The 18,267-nt window shown below is 34.2% G+C and overlaps 1 protein-coding gene across 1 annotated transcript; it reads right to left on the reverse strand.

The window, feature by feature from the left end:
* Positions 1-1,239: 1,239 nt before the first annotated feature.
* LOC131855365 (homeobox protein GBX-2-like) lies at positions 1,240-16,646 on the reverse strand. Its single transcript, XM_059206623.1, has 3 exons — positions 16,113-16,646; positions 2,814-3,007; positions 1,240-1,765 (listed from the first exon to the last, which is right to left on the reverse strand). The coding sequence occupies exons 1-3, from the start codon at positions 16,495-16,497 to the stop codon at positions 1,355-1,357; spliced, it is 990 nt and encodes a 329-aa protein (XP_059062606.1). The 5' UTR covers positions 16,498-16,646; the 3' UTR covers positions 1,240-1,354.
* Positions 16,647-18,267: the final 1,621 nt, after the last annotated feature.

An 18,267-nucleotide genomic window follows, 5' to 3' on the forward strand; every position in this document is an offset into this window, starting at 1 on the left:
GGTCTAGCGGTTTAGCACACAGATTTACGTCCGATGGTCAATGGTTCGATTCCTCGCAAGGCTCAAACATTTGTACTCATGAGTATGATTGTTTGTATCAGTCTGGGTGTTTCTATGTATACTATGTAGATATTTACAAAAAAAAATCTATGTATATGTATCAGTTATCTAGTACCCATAACACAAGCTAAACTTGGGTCTAGATGGCGCTGTGTGAATTGTCCTGAGATTATTATAATATCAAAAATAATTGCTTCTGTGGTAAAGACAGTGGCGGCAGTCTTCCACGATAGCGTAGATACAATATAGGTGACGGTTACCACTTACCATCAGGTGGACAAGGTGACGACTTGTTTACTGTTTCAATTATATAAAAAAATCTTAAATAATTGAACAACTTTTCAGTTGCGTCTCTTTGAAGTCGGTTAAAACTATTTTATTAATAACGTATAAGTAATAAGTTATGTCCATAGTAATATTCTAAATCGAAAATATGTCTGATTCAAGACTACAAACAGGTCTTTATACGACTTTTTTATTTTAATGCTGTTGTCCGCAGTTGGCCTTTACAGCTTCACCGGACGATAGGGGGCGAGTGCAGATGGCACTCCAAACCAAAGGAAGAACTCATGGAGTGGCTGAAGGCCAACTCTCGCCTGACGGATACGACTTTAGTCTGAGGGCACCGCTATGGTTTCGAACCTCGGCACAGGCCGTCGTAATTTCGATCCCCGTTGAATTGGACGGTGCATTGTCGCATGCCTTCTCCTTGTTAATGTGTATTGTGTGAATACAATATACTGGTAGAAAAAAGTGTTATTATTAGGAGTGGTAGAAATATTAAAGAAACTAATAATGTATATCACACGGCATTTATTATTTTTTAATTTACAATATATATACCTATATATAATTAATTAATATGCTATAAACTAATATCTTAAACATAAATTTACACATTGATTTATTGCGATTTGGACAGGGTTTGCTTTTTTATCAATTTCAAAAGAGGAGCAGATTCTATATTATTAATTATTATAATTAAAATTGTAGAGTCTATTTTTCAAAGTTAGAATTATTCTAATGCTAGTTGCCGCAGCTGGCCTTTACAGCTTCACCAAACGATAGGAGACGAATGTGGATGGCACTCCAAGTCAAAGGAAGGAAGGCCTGAAGGCCTGATGGATACGACTTCAGTCTGAGGATACCGCTAGAGGTTCTTATATAGTTTCAGACTTCGATCCCCGTTTGAATGAGCCAAGGGATCGAACAGAAGGGATGCCATGTCCAAATCGCAACCTCTAAAACTAATTAGGATGGTCCGCACAAAACTAAAAATATATACAACCTAAAATTAGCTAGGTCGGCCATTTTGATTACTGAAATGTCTCATATTGGCTTGATTCATTGTGGCCAACCTAGCGGACATGCTCGCCTCATAAATAGTGTTGCGACCTAAAACCGGATTTAGTATCGATTCTCGATTATCCGGTTGGTTTATTTTCGATGCACTCAAAAATGCTGACGTTTGCGATTGTAACAGACTGCCGGGTAATGGTTGTGTTCGGTCCAATCGGTATTGTAGGCCGTTTTGTTTCTCCATCTGGTGGTGTTGGGTGCGTACGGCGAATCGGTTCACATGAACCGGTATTGGTACAACTATTTTGGTGCCGGAACCGTTTTTCCCGCCGGAATGACTGCCAGACGCGAGGCCGGCTTTCACGCGCTTCCATTTCGCTCTTCGGTTTTGAAACCATATTTTAACCTGGAAAATAAGAAGCTAAATAAAGTCTAAAGTCTCTATATGGTTAATACTGAACTTCCTTTTTGCATGGATCTCGTTATCAAACTGCAAAAATCTATACATATAAATAAAATTGACGTGTCTGTTTGTAATATTAAAATAACCGTTTTTTTACTACATGCGTACGGTACATGCATCAAAATAACATTTTTCACAATTTTTGTCTGTCTGTCTGTCTGTCTGTTTGTTCCGGCTAAACTCTGTAATGGTTGGACCGATTTTGACGGGACTTTCATAGCTGATGTAATAGAGTGTAAGTTAGGCTACTTTTACTTTAGAAAAATAAAGTTAAATCCACGCGGACGAAGTCGCAGGTACAGCTAGTATATAATAATTTGCCTGTAGATTTAAAGGACATTAAAAGTGTTTCAGTATTTAAAAATATATTAATATTATGGTTAGGTACTCAACAAAGTTATTATAGTTTACACTAACATTTTTTATGTACTGCATTTATATATTTATGCAAGTATCCATATATTTGTATCAGTTGTCTACTATCTATAAAATAGGCTTAGGGTGGGACTAGATGGCGCTGTTTAAATTGTTCTGAAATACCTATTATTATTATACATGCCAGCTGGCTGGATCCGCGACTTCGTCCGCTTGGAATTTAACTACATTTTTCTAAAATAAAAGTAGCCTAAGTTACTCTTTATTACATCAGCTACCTGCCAATAAAAGTCCCGTCAAAATCGATCCAGTCATTTTTGAGATTAGCTGGAACAAACAAACATACAGACAGACAAATTTTATTTTGGTGTATGTACCGTATTTATATTCATATGCATGTAGTAAAAAACGGTTATTTCAATATTACAAACAGACACTCCAATTTTATTTACATGTATAGATAATTTCTGTGAAAGTACCTATATCTGGATGTTTGACATTTTCATAACTACTCAACTGGACGGACGGAGTATCACCAGAGCAGACATAAGCTATTATTTATCTAAAAAAGCAAGTAGAACCGCGGTTAACAGTTAGTATTTCATTAAAGATGTACCTGAACTTCACTAAGTTTCAAAGCGGACGCTATCTGAGATCTTTCCGTCAGACTGAGGTACTTCTTCGCGTGGAACTCCCTCTCCAGCTCCAGCAGTTGTTCGGATGTGAAGGCGGTCCTTCTCCGGCGAGCTTTGCTGGTCTCCCGCGGGGTGTCGGTACTGGAGTCCTCAAGGTCTGGCTCGGAGTCGTTTCCTGTGCAGACAGAAGATTTGGTTTTATAATTTTTTTTTTCGTTACAATTCAATTTATTTACTGTAACATGTGTACATAATGGTCTTAAACCTATGATTATTCAAAACATGCCCTGTCGGTACCGGTGTGTAAGAAATACAATATTTTGATTTACCTACATTGTTAGTTTTATGAGTATGGATGGATGTTTGTTACTCTATTAAGTAAAAACTACTGAACTGATTTTGAGTAAACTTTACAATGATATAGTTTGTACATCAGAAAACATAGTGTTATTCTGGTAGTAGTATTATATATACATATGTACATAGTATTATTATGTGCTATATCTGTATTATTTAATTTAACCTATGTGTTATTACGATCTGTGCCCAAACAAACAAACAGTAATCTATATCCACGACAAATTTCATGAAAACCCGTTCAGACGTTTACTGAAAAGTAACAAATAGACAGACAGTTATACGTACATTCGTATTTGAAATACTAGCTGGTTCTTGCTTATTATTTTTAGATAAATATAATATATGACTTCATTATATAGCATAGATTACGGAAACATATATGTTACACCAAAAAAAAACATACAAAAAATAGTACATATACATTACAGCAACAAAAACTTACGTAATAACAACAAACTGGTTTAACTGCCGTTTAACAAAAGTTAGTAATTCGTTTTATAGAAATTGCGTAAGGTTTTACAACAAACTGCGAGAGTAAGTTCTTAATCTACCAGAAAAAATATTTAAGTCTTATAAATCACTTTATTTTGTAAAAAATGTAAAATTGAAGAGTTTATAAATGATAATTATGTTTTTGTAGAGAAATGCTAACTTCAAATTCAGAGCGCTGAATATGTTATCTGATTGCACAAAGATTGAATGCGTATCAGTTTATGTACATGTCGATTGTCGCATACCTTATCCTTGTTAAGAGGACTATTACAAAATGATGCCGCTCAACTTTAGGTTTAATCGCATGGATTTACGCACACACACAGTAATACACGCACACAGACGCAAATAACCGTGTAGCTCAATCGGTGTGGATTTAGTATGAACCATTTTGATCCTTGTAATATTTTAATTAATAATGTGATATGTTTCTACTTAACTGAGACTACTTATTGGATTTTTTTAAATAACGTTATTTATCTTAATTATCAAAGTGCTAATAATGACCATATTTTTTTATTATATTATTCCTAGAGGGTTGATGTCAGGATGCTGGCCGATTGTACAACTAAAAGCCAAAACCTTAAGTAATATGAGTAACAAATAATTGGGATAAGGACAGGAAGATGAAATTACTATAACATAAATTTACTAATTAATTCTTCTTACATATTAATTCAGTTTATTTATTAATAGATACAATATAATTTATTATAAGAGTCGGATACATTATTGCCATATTCACTTGTTCTAAATATTATACTTAGCAAATAATTATTTTATTTATATATAATAGTTGTGTTTTCAAGGCTTTGTTTTGATTTAAAGGTCCCATCCTTATATGTATATTAGGTGTGTCCGCGACTTCGTCAGCGTGGTATAATGAAATTGACCAAATAAAGGAAATATATTTAGATTATAACCTAAAAAAGTTTCTTTGTTTCAATTAAACAATGACGATACTTTTATACAACCTTTCATCTCCGCTTTTAATCCCTTACAATACTTTTTTCGCACTATAAAGTAGTCTATGACCTTTCTCAGGGTATACTATCTGTGTATATGTATATCTATCTATCTATATAGACTACCTGTGTATATATATGGTAGTGAATTTACAAGGTACAGGGGAATAACACCCGAGTTTTCAGGAATGGCAACGCATGAGGGAAACAATGTGCTGATATGAACATGGCAGGTACTGCTCATGTATATAGGCGACGGTTACCCCTTTCCATCAGGCTGACGGCTCTCAGCTTGTTTGCCATTCTAAGTTGTAAAAAAAAAGCTTCAACTGCTATCATTGCTGTTCCTGCATCATTGACGTCGCTGCATGATATTGGCTGATATTGCAGCTTCTCGTTCTTGGTTGGCCGATTCTTGATAAATAATTAATTGTTAATGTCAAACCTTTTTATAAATTATTATAAGACGCCTCATTGATTATATGTAATGAAATCACCATGAGCTATAGAGATTTTGGACAGAACCTTAAAAGACCTTAGAAACACCTCTGCTCTCATTCTCAGATTTCTGAAAGACTCTCTGTGTCAACATCGTCTCCCTTATGGACTTCAATTGAAAGTTTAAAACTACTGACAAATTTGAGAGCTCATTTTTATGGAAGCACAGATAGTGATTTCCCACACTAAATGCTCAAACTTGAGGAAGGAATTTCTCAAAAGCATGATCCAGTCATGAAATTGAAGCCCGCCGAACATGTGCAATGGCGTCCCATTGGATATATTGCTTACTAAAGAATTGAAAGACAATTTAATTGTAGACCATTATAACCGGTACGTTAGCTGGGCAACCAGCTTATATACCAAGAATACCGATGATTCCAACTGATCTACCAATACCATTTTTACGGCTTCAATTTCCGGTTAAAATATCATCTACACATGTAATAGATCTATGTATGTTTTGATCTTAAAAAACTACGCAGATTTTGATTCTTTGTTATTTAATAGACAGAATAGATAGACTCAAGAGGAAGGTTTATATATAACGTCCCAATACTGTACACGGATCTTTAAACGCGCGATAACCTATATATCCCATATTCACGCGGGCGAAGCCGCGAGCTAAAAGCTAGTCTCTAAATAAAAACATTTATAATGTTGTTGACTTTTCACCCAAACACGCATAATTATTTGACATAACTGTACAGTAATGAAAGTCCAACGAGTATAATAACAGAATAGCTGCAATTTAGAAATATCTGTATTGTGTAAAATAAAATAAAATTGGATAAAATATCTCTAAACATTAAGGAATATAATTTATATATAATTTGGTAATTTATTTACAATCCACATTGCATACTAGATGATATACACTATATAACACAAGACAAATGTACGTAAAAATAATAATGGTATTTTTATAAACAATAACCCTATTTTAATTTAGAAAAAAACTACAAAATAAACATAGAGTAAAATTGGTTTCCATTTTCTTACATTTTTCTCTCAGATAAGCGTTATTTTTAAAAATACTAAAATGTTCTCTTTTTTAATTTTAACAATTAATTGCCATTAGTGTGACGAAATACCATGCTCTTGTGCTTTTCATAGTCCAGCAGGGTAGGTAGGTTTTATTTGTAGCATAACTGTACTTTTGTCTTGGCATGCTAAAATAAATATTATATATTATATATATTTAACAACAACTTTAAATTAATATTCGTAGAAATAAGTATATATTAGCAAAATTAATTAAATATTACTTAAATTATCAAAATGGTTTAGTCGCTCTATACTAATGTTCACTGACGAATGTCTTATCTTAGCGGTGTTGTAAAAAATAGCATAGATTCTACCTCGACGAGCGCTAGCGCAGCACTGAGAATTTACTTTTGGCGCAACGGAATTTATACAACTTTAAATTATTATTATTGTTTATTTTTTTCTTAGAAACTTATATTTTTTTTTCATATTTCTAATTTACAAGTATATTAACTTTATTATTATGTTTTTTTTTATGCAATAATTTCGTTGTATTTATGAGAAAATTAGAAATGATTATGGCAAAGTTTTGTTGAAATTTCGGGTTTAATTATGATCAATTTTTTAGATTTTTAAGTTGAAAATGAAGAAAAGGACGATGCTGTCTCAATTTATAAAGTAATTATCAAGTTTTAGTAAAGATATCATATCAATTTATGTTTGTTTATTAATGAACGACGACCCCAAACTTCTGTCATTTAGCGTTTTTGAATAAACTATTTTAGAAATTAGGAAGACTAACAAAGAGAAAATTAACATTTCAAAGATGTTGTTTTTAAGACTAGATATCTATCTATATAATTCAGGAATCAAAATGTATATCCGACTCTTAATTTCTTAGAACCAGAACCCCAAAGACACTGCTTTTAGGCCAAAAAATGTGAAAGGCCTCTTAATGTCTTTATACTTAGAACAATATCTATTTAAAAGAGCAACACAGAAGTTTCTGGATCGTTCTTCTTGTGGTGAGTCTGCATTCCGATTGAGTATGAGATAAAAAATATGTGACTATTCAAAAGTTGTTAAGTTTATTTGAATAAAGATTATTTCTGTTTCTAGAAAGTAGTTTCGTAGATTTCTTAACCTACAATATACCCAAACAAGGAGGGACACAGTCTTATTACATCAACATGGTTTGGGTTGAACTAATAAAGTTTTTTCCTCAAATTGACGTTGTCATCGATAATTTAAGGAAGCTGGAATAGCCCTCAGATGAAACGGTCAATAAAAAACGATGGAGCCGCCGCGTCAGCGCCCCGCCCTGCCCCTGTACTGGCCGGCTGTCATTTGACGATAGGGACAGTGATAAAAAAATATGACGTTCTCTTTTATACTGCAATGTTGGCGAACAAGCATAGGACCCATCTAAACGGTAAGGCGAAGTAATGTAGGGCATCCAATCTGGCGGTAAACGGTTACCGTAGCCTATGTCAATTAAAATGAAACACCCTTAAGAAACTGAATATACCCTCTTGAAAAACCCCATGCAATCTATTAAGAAAACCTCAGCAGGTAGTTCATTTCGCAATGTAAGTGTACGCGGGAGGAAGATCCTCTGAAACCGCACTGACCGAGACATATGTCCTAAGTTCTTACAAGCAGATGAACAGCCATAAAGAGCTGCCCAAGTACTGGCCGGCTGTCATTTGACGGTAGGGACAGTGATAAAAAATATGACGTTCTCTTTTATACTACAATGTTGGCGAACAAGTATAGGACCCATCTGATAAACGGTTACCGTAGCTTATGGACGCCTGAAACACGCTTAAGAAACTTAATATACCCTTCTTAAAAAACTCCATGTAGTCTATCAAGAAAACCTCGGCAGGTAGTTTTACCTGCCGAGGTGCAAGAGGTAGCTTCTCTGAAACTGCACTCTCCGAGATCATTTAGGTTCCATGAATGATGGGTGAATGTGGGGATGATTTCCCTGATAGCCGTAGGCATTATGTCGAACAATTAAAACATATGTTTGTCACGTAATTCCTAAAGATTTGCAAGAAATTTTGTATGTAATTTGGAAACACATTATTTTTATAATACAGTGGCAATCTAGCATATGGACCATCAGATGGTAAATAAAGTCGTGACTGGAGAAGACGAAGTCTAGACATAGCCGTAAAGAAGTACCGAAAATCCGAAAGTGGGTAAAATTTAGCCTGATTTCAATTTGCAATGTCAATGGTATCCTGTCATCACGCATCTGTCTATCACGCTCACCTGTCTCCTAGTATCTTGGCTACTACAGTTCGTACATACATCCTAGTATATTGGCTCCTTAACTATTCACTACTATACTTCGCCATACGATATTATCAAGGCAGAACAATTATTAAGCAAGTGGGTAGGATTGGTAAAATGAATCTCTCCTGTGTAGAATGATAAAGCGACCTCACGACTTCAGCAATAGCGCTCGTAGATACACCATGTAGGTTTTTATTGGGTAAGAATCTCACACATTTCCTCGCAGCCCTCTGCTTGGAGGACGTTGGAAATTGGAGTATCTTGGCTCCAGAATTCACTGCCATATCTCACGATATATGTCATGGCAGAACACAACTTATTAAATTAGGATAGTAAAATTAATCTCGCCTGAGTCGCAATAGAATGCAAAACGATATCGTGACTCCGGCAATGGCGCTGAAAAAACAGCGTGTGGTATTGGGTAAGAATTCCACACACCTCTCAGCTATCATCATCTGCTTCTTCCTTATCCCATTTATTTGTGGTCGGCGTTATATGTTTTTCTCTTCCATTCATCTCTGTTCGCAGTCATCCCGTTATTTACTCCCTTTCTCACCATATCATCTTCCACACAGTCCATCTCTTTTTCGGTCTTCCCCTACCCTTATAACCATCCACATTCATATGTAACACTGTCCTTAGGATATGATCTTCATACCTATGCATTACATGTACCACGATAGACGATTACTCTTTAACCTCTCCGACACCGGCGCCATTTTCATACTTCCTCTTATGTATTCATTCTTTATCTTATCCATTCTTGTCACACCATACATCCATCTCAACATTCGCATTTCAGTTGCATGCTGTCGTCTCTCATCCGTCGCCACATACACCACACACCTCTGACTGAAAGATGAGCTTTTGATTTTTCTACACAATAAACGGAAAAGGATGGTGAATCAGGTCCTTAGAATCAAACGGCCTATAAAAACGATGGAGCCGCATCAGCGCCACGCCCTGGCCCTATACTGACCGGCAGTGATTTGACTCAAGTTTCCTGATATTCTTCTTGTGTAATTTTTCCTATCATTTAACATTGTCAATTGGTTTAAATCTTACAAAGGCATGAATAAGTGAATGATTTATTATTGTTTTAATATATTCATCTTATCATCCTCCACTAGTGCCACGCCAGTGTATACTGGTAGTGCAGGCGGGTGCACAATTCCTTTATCATACACTAAAAAAACAGACCAATACAATAATCAGGCCTAGGATTTGTAAACCTATGTGCAATCTATACATATAAATAAAATTGGTGTGTCTGTTTGTAATATTGAAATAACAATTTTTTACTACATGCATTTGAATATCAATAGATAGACTAAAATAACATTATTTACAATTTTTGTCCGTCTGTTTGTTCCGGCTAATCTCTGAAATGGCTGAACCGATTTTGACGGGACTTATTTTAGCAGGTAGCTGATGTAATAAGGAGTAACTTAGGCTACTTTTATTTTAGAAAACTTCTTTTGAAAAATAAAGTTAATTTCCACGCGGACGAAATCGCGGTAACAGCTAGTTTGTAAAAACGTTGTCATTTTAGAATAACAAATGAAGGTCTGTCTTAGGATGTATATTAATTTGAACATTCCTCGCAAATAATAGTATGAAATAAGTTAAGACATTTATATCGTGCCTACTTATAACTTAATTTATAACACAAACTCAGTATTCGCCTGTGCAATTGTGCAATTTCCTTGAAAAAACAGCAATAAAGCCGATCCCTTTGGCAAATAAATACATTTATTTCTTATGGCCGCGCCGCCAACGATTGACAGTTATCGAACGCGCCAAATGAATTGTAAAAACACGACAAACATAACAATAGCAGACCGAGAAATGACAAAGTAGCTCTTATTTACCATCAATAAAGTTTAGATTACAAAAATGAAGATCATTAAAAAATGTAAACGCATAAAACTCGGTTCCCGCCATTCCGTCGCGATCTGAATTTTAAATTTCGAATTTGGAACGCATTCGTAAATAGTGCGTCCGAGCGGCGTGGCGGTGTTAAATCGATTGTAAATTTAAAATGCAGTTTCATTCCAATCGGATGTTTATCGGTAAATTTCGGTAAATAGACTCGGCGGCATTGCGGTCACGTGTCGGTTCTGTTTAAATTTTCACGTTGCACTGTCGCCGAATATTTTGTTGAATGTTTAAAGGTTTTGTTTGAATTTTCCTTGATTTATTACTGGGTAATAAATGCATACAATGAGGCAATGATGATAATTCAAATGCCTTATACCGGATTTTATTTAAAACTAGCTGTTCCCGCGACTTCGTCCGCGTGGAACTTAACGTTATTTTTATAAAAAAATACATTCTAAAATAAAAGTAGCCTAAGTTACTCCTTATCACATCAGCTATCTGCCAAAAAAGTCTCATCAAAATCGGTCCAGCTATTTCAGAGATTAGCCGGAACAAACAGACAGACATACAAAAATTGTAAAATATGTTATTTTGGTATGTAGGTACCGTATTTTTATTCATATTATTAGATATGAATGTAGTAAAATACGGTTATTTCAATATTACAGACACAATCCAATTTTATTTATATGTATAGATAATTCCAGATAGCTGCAAAGCAGTTTCTTTGTAAGATGTCGGTTGGAGGTTGAGATATGGCAGTTAATAGAGTACGAAATCATTCTAAGTCATGTCAATCTAATAAATAAGCATATTAAAAAATACTGTTCATTTAAAATTAACAATAACTATTGTAAGTATTATATATCATTTTAAAAGTATTTACATAATGTTTAAGACGGCGTGGTTAATTTAATTCACTTATAAAAAAGCAGGCAATTCTAGCTTCTAATTTTGAAAAATTTAATTTTTCTATTTAATAGATAATACGTGAAAAAAGTTTGTACCTCTTTTTACGAAAATTGCGCGGACCGAGTAGTATGAATTTTCGCACACTTATAGTTTACTAGCAGTCCCGGCAAACGTTGTTTTGCCTTAACATAAAAAAAAATAGGGGTGGACTACCCCTAACATTTAGGGGGATGAAAAATAGATGTTGGCCGATTCTCAGACCTACTCAATATGCTCACAAAATTTCATGAGAATCGGTCAAGCCGTTTCGGAGGAGTATGGGAACGAAAACTGACACGAGAATTTTATATATTAATATATAGAGTGCAGAATACTAATATTGTTTTTTTAATTACGCATAAATTAAATTAAATCAACAAAAAAAAACATGATTTTTCTATTTAATCAACGTATCAATACATGAAGCAATAACCTTGTACCCCTTTATAAAAATTGTGCGGACAGAGGAGTATGAAATTTAGCACACTTATAGTTTATATAGAGTACTAATATTGTTTTTTTTAATTACGCATAACAATACATTAAATTGAAAAAAAAATCATTACACACATGCATTTGACAAACACACGCATAGAAGTATAGTCTTAGATAAAAGAACCTTAATAATTCATTTAAACTTATAATTTAAATGAATTATCGTCAAATACTGTCCCATGGGACAGATGGCCGTGGGGGCAGTAAAGTACTCGAGTGGCGACCACGGACCGAAAGACGCAGCGTGGGAAGGCCTCCAGCAAGGTGGACCGACGATCTGGTCAAGATCGCTGGAAGGCATTGGATGCGAGCAGCGCAGGACCGATCGTCGTGGAGATCTTTGGGATAGGCCTATGTCCAGCAGTGGACGTCTTCCGGACTGAGATGATGATGAATGACCATTCGGTGATCACTAGTATAAGTATTGTAAATTTTGACAAGAATCCTCTCACATGTAAACATATAAATTGTATAAATGTAATCGTGTGATCTACACATGATGCCTAGATTAAAGGAGAGTAAGCTTAGATGTGAGGGATGATATGGATCAGTGGATGATGAAATATCTACTGAGCTACAGATAATAGCGGCTCCATTGCCGCTTTGTATTTATTATTATTTTGTTATATCTTAATGTTTTTTTTATTTTATTAATATGAATGTGTAATTAATATTCATTTTCGGTAGTGCCACAACTCTATTTAATAGTCCTAATAACCTAATATAAAACTTGTCTCCGAGATTAAAAAACAAACTACCCTTATTACTTATTATATATACGTTAACTACACTACACTTATTAATTATTATATATACGAACACTTTAATTTTATTTTTTTACCAAAAAAATAGACAAAAATCAAAGCAAAGGTGCAAATACTACACATCTAAAGTGCCAACAGTAGTAAAGTGACGTGTCTACAAAGTCAATACATCGATACAAATAGTGATAGAAAACCGATAATATCCGATTAGTTCTGGTTCCTTGATATAAATCGTTCACGCCACTCAATTCGCATCTGTACCGTGAAATTTCACATCGGTACGAGCGCGAGAACCGATTGTTGTAAACAGAAATTGTCACATCTGCTTAGTAACTTTTTTTCTAACTTTTTTTTACGTAATTGGCAAACAACACCTGATGGTAAGTGGCAAATGATGTCCATATATGAACAGCATCACGGATATTATGGTCACACGGGAGTGATCCCACTTGGTATCACTGATGCGTTACTATTTCGAAAGACTACATAGCTATGCTTTTGCTGGGTAGGTATATCTTTTTTTTTATAGCATAAGGTACATATCCACTATATAGAATAAGAAGAAACGAGCATGCAGCTCACCTGATGGTAAGTGATTACCGTCGCCCATGAGCACCCGCAACACCAGGGGAAATGCAAGTGCGTTGACGGCCTTTTAAGAAGGAATATACTCTTTCCTTGAAGGTCTCAATGTCGTATCGGTTCGGAAATACCATTGCGGGAAGGTGATTCCACAATGTGGTTGTGGGTAGCAAGAAGTTTCTCGTGGGCGGCGGTAATCACTTACCATCAGATGGGGCTCAAACTCGTTTGTTCGTTAGGCTATAAAAATCCGTGAATAGAACTATAGAACTCTCTGTGATATACTTAGGTAAGTATATCACATATCTAGTACAATACTGGTGTACCTAATTAAGAAATTTGAAATTTTTGATATTAGACTATAATTCCACAGTTATAAAGTGGACTTTCCAAAATTTGTTATTTATGAGTTACGCCAGTATTATAATAAGTGTGCTATATATGTTAGAAAATGCACAGAGATGCTATGTCTCTACATTACATCGAAATTGTGTACACAAAAGCAGCTTGGCTGCTGAATTAAGCGAGAAGCAATCCTGCAGATTACTTTATACACACACTATTTCTAGTAAAAACCAATACTAAAATATATTTACACATAATGTCTTTTAGTTATCATTAGATAGTATAAAACAAAGTCGCTGTCGCTGTCTGTCCGTCCCTATGTATGCTTAAATGTTTAAAACTACGCAACGATTTTGAAGCGGTTTTTTTTAATAGATAGAGCGATTCAAGAGCAAGGTTTATATGTATATTACATGTAGACCTGGGCGAAGCCGGGGTGAGTAGCTAGTCTATACATATAAATAAAATTGGAGTGTCTGTTTGTAATATTGAAATAATCGTTTTTTACTACATACCTACATATGAATATAAATACGGTACATACAACAAAATAACAGTTTTTACAATTTGTATGTCTGTCTGTCTGTCTATCGATCTGTTTGTTCCTGCTAATCTCTGAAATGGCTGGACCGATTATGACGAGACTATTTTTGGCAGATAGCTGATGTAGTAAGGAGTAACTTAGGCTATTTTTATATTAGAAAAAATATTTTATTTTAGAAAAATAAAAGTTAAATTCCACGCGGACGAAGTCACTAGTACCTATATTTATAATGTTAATTAAGTTATTATGTTATATTATTTAAAGTTTTTAGTATTAGGTTCATTGTTCTAGTAGGTACATTTTTTTATTTCTATTTAATTAAAATAATTAGATATTTATGTTATTATTAAATTATATTAAAAAAATAAAAGGTCGTTCAGCAATGTTATGAGTAGATAGTTTTCTCGAATACTCTGTCGATTTTTTTCTTCTTTTGTAATCGATTTGGCAAGTCCCATGTAAGAAATTGTAATTATTTTCAAACTACTGCCAAAAAGAAATTCTCAACAATTCATCTATATTTTATGGGTATGTGTTATATATTTTATTATGGATGATAATGGAATGGTGCACCCGCCTGCGCTAACGGTATACGCTGGCGGGGCACCAGTGGAGGATGATAAGATGAGCATGAGGTTAGGTCAGTTAGCACATCGTGATAAATCATCTATAGAGCTCATCTTATCGTCCTCCACTGTTGCCCAGCGTATACCGTTAGCGTAGGCTGGTACACCATGGCATTTCGACATTTTACAGCCTTAGTGATCTCGTGGTTAAGTACACGTTTTTAATTCCGATGGTTGTGGGATCGTCTCCATACAACACGGTACAAACATTTGTATTGATTAGCAAGATTGTTTATTCGGTCTGATTGTTTTCTATGCACATTATGTAAATCTCTATTGTATTACAAAAATTGTATTTAATTATTTCTGTCAATTGTATAGTACCCATAACTCTCATAAAAACAACCTTCAAAATAATAAATACAGCAATTGTTTATAAAATATAACCTAATTCAAACATAAATTATTAATTCCAAATGGCGCGAAACTGCTATTGCGCAATCATTAGCTATTCAATTAGTGATGTGATGCGTTAATTCGGTTACTATTTAATTGTCGATTAAACGTATTATAATATATGTATGTAGGTAAATGGTATTTATTATTTAGTTTAAAATGCGAACTTTATCGTTTATTAGACTATGGTACCTACCTATCAGGTTGTTTTACTTATTTGTTTACGGCACGGCGCTTCAAGGATTTGATAGTGAAAGCATCTACTTTGATGATCTACTCCTACCTACAAAATTATTGCTATTCGTCAGTATCTTTTCACATAATGTTTAAAAAATGTAGGTAATGTTGGATAATATAATCTTACGAATATTATAAACGTGTGGATGGATGGATGTTTGCTACTTATCATGAAAAAACTACTGAATCAATTTTAATGAAACATTACATGAAATAATAGGCTATAAAAAATGACTTTTAAAAAAAGGGTTCATTTTAAGTGTACCTATATGAATAAAGATGTCTATTTAATTACCTAGTTATTAATTAAAAATTTAATTTATGATTTCAAATCAAATTCATTTATTGCTTCAGTATTTATACAGATATTAGGTAAATACCGAATCAGTTACAAAATATATTAAAACATCAATTTTTATGAATCGTTAGTATAGGTACCTACCGTTCTAAAAAAATTTAGGTACTTAATTTTCATTCTAGATAAATTTCTTTAGAATAATCACAAACTTGCCTTTATTTTTAAGTTGGGTACAATATTTTTCATTAATATATTATATATTTATACTATAATATTAGTATTTATATATACGAAAATTTTTTGAAGATCTATGTACCTATACCACTGCCCTTCAACCGCTTTCTGTTCCTACCTAATGGTTAACTGGTAAACAATGCCTTATGGCATAAAGCTTGCCAATTTATAAATACAATACTATACTAAACTACCTAAATAAATAAATATCGTCCTGAACTATGTTAAATAGCGCTTTAAAAAGTGAATAGCACTTTAATTTATTCTTAGTTAGGTACCATAATTTGTCTATGGTTAATTTAAAGGATAAAAAAGTATCACCTTGAGTGTTATCTTCGCCGCCGTCGCTTTCCACCTCACTGCCAACACTGACGGGGCTATCTCTCTTCTCTTCTTCTTTATTCTCCGTCACTGTTGCACCCTGACTAGAGTTAAAAACCCTCGATAACCAAGGTTCATGATAACCTAGTAGAAAAGGGAAACTAACACCGCTCTGCTGCAGAAATGGCGCATTAAAATAATAACGCATCCGGTTGATTTCCTCTAACCTTTCAGTGTCATCTTCTTCGGAGTTTCTAGAATGTTCTGATAGGTTATTCTCTATATCAATGTCGGGTGATTTTCTATCTGTACCGATTATGGATTCTATTGAGAAAGGTTTTGGTGTTTTTTTTTGAGTCTGTGTTTCTCCTATATCTGATTCCATCGCACTTATTCGATTAAAAAAATATTGCTTTTATAAGTCTTTCACTGTCTATGTCATAATAACTTGAGTCGAAAGAAGATTTAACAACACAACACTATTGTTCTAAATTCAAATTTTGTTAACGCGCCACACGTGCTATCGCCGGAGCATACTCGCGACGTACTCACGTTTGTCGACGGCTTTGCCCGCCACGCCCACATACGGGGTGTAGTCAAAGTGTAATTTTATTTTATTAATAGCTTACCCAAGCCGAGCGAATATAAGCTTTATTACCATTGTCGTAATACTACTATCATTATCGGGACAGTCTATTTCCTTTAAGGCTCAAATTCTTAACCGGCCTATTGAAATCTAACTTAGTTATGTAGTCATTACGGTCCATTTTGTGGAAATAGTTGTTCTTTACTTTACCGGAGTACTGCTGAGCCATATTGAACTTTATAGCCTTCATCATAAAATTGAGTCTTTGTAATAAACATATTAAGATATAACCTTTTTCTGTAGAGCGGAGAATGATTAAGAAGACTTTTGTGTGCCGAGGAAACGGGACACACGTATGCTATTACAACGATTCTAAGCGAGATAGAGAGAGTGATGCTTGCGGACGCAGTGTACACTAGTAATTGGTGGTGATCAAAATGTTTTGCCAGTGTCAGCGCTTAGTACAAATTCATCGTTTTGTGCTACGTTTGATGTGGGTTCTACACTTGTTTTATTTAGGAAAATTCTCCTCGAACATGCTTGCGTTGTTTTATTAGATACTAGCTGTGCTCGCTTCACCCGTATTAAATCTATCCTATATGTTATTCTGATGTATAAGCTATATCACTGTAAAGTTTCAACAAAATCCGTTCAGTAGTTTTTGCGTGGAATAGTAACAAACGTCCATCCATACTTACAAAATTTCGCGGTTATAATATTTTTAAGATAACATTATGAGAGTTGTTTATTAACCTATGTTTCTTGCAGTAACGTCAAGTGATTCAAGATTGATTTACTTCTTGAATTCAATACAATTCAAGAAGACAAAAAGTGTTAGTAGTTTTGTCTACAGCATAGAAATATTCTTAAGCAGATCAGCCGACGTTGTTGTCGCTAGTAGGTAGGTACTATACATCGGGATTCTATCAGCCATTTAACATTTTGCCAAACTTAAAAAAAGATGTACTTAATCTATATCTATCTATTGGTTTAATTTAGCTATTAAACCATCATCATGGTATTTTAATCAATTTGCATATTAACTTCTTTTTACTGTCCTTCTCCTTAATGTGAAATTTTTCTGTTATTTTCCTATAGTTCTCTCTATATATATTTTCTTTTTTTTCTTACTTTCATTTTGAGACTGTACGTATAATTTAATTATCAGATCGTATGTATATTATTTTTTTATAGAAATTCATGTAGGTATAAATATTTTGCTTCATCTCATTTATATTAGTGCACCGCCAACAATCTTTCTCTGCACCACACATGGTAGATAACGATAGATATGGTTGCCTCGTAGATAACGCCGCAAGGTATTAAGTCCGCCATATGTACACATTATTTTGGGGCATTAAAGTTATATGAAACTAGTTATCTCGGCAAACGTTGTTTTGCCTTAAAATAAAAAAAAAATTAGGGGTGGACTACCCCTAACATTTAGGGGGATGAAAAATAGATGTTGGCCGATTCTCAGACCTACTCAATACGCTCACAAAATTTCATGAGAATCTATCAAGCCGTTTCGGAGGAGTATGGGAACGAAAACTGACACGAGAATTTTAT

Source organism: Achroia grisella, unplaced genomic scaffold, assembly GCF_030625045.1.
Source record: "Achroia grisella isolate CSIRO2021 unplaced genomic scaffold, CSIRO_AGI_Agris_v1 utg1360, whole genome shotgun sequence".
In the NCBI taxonomy this organism is placed as follows: Eukaryota; Metazoa; Arthropoda; class Insecta; order Lepidoptera; family Pyralidae; genus Achroia; species Achroia grisella.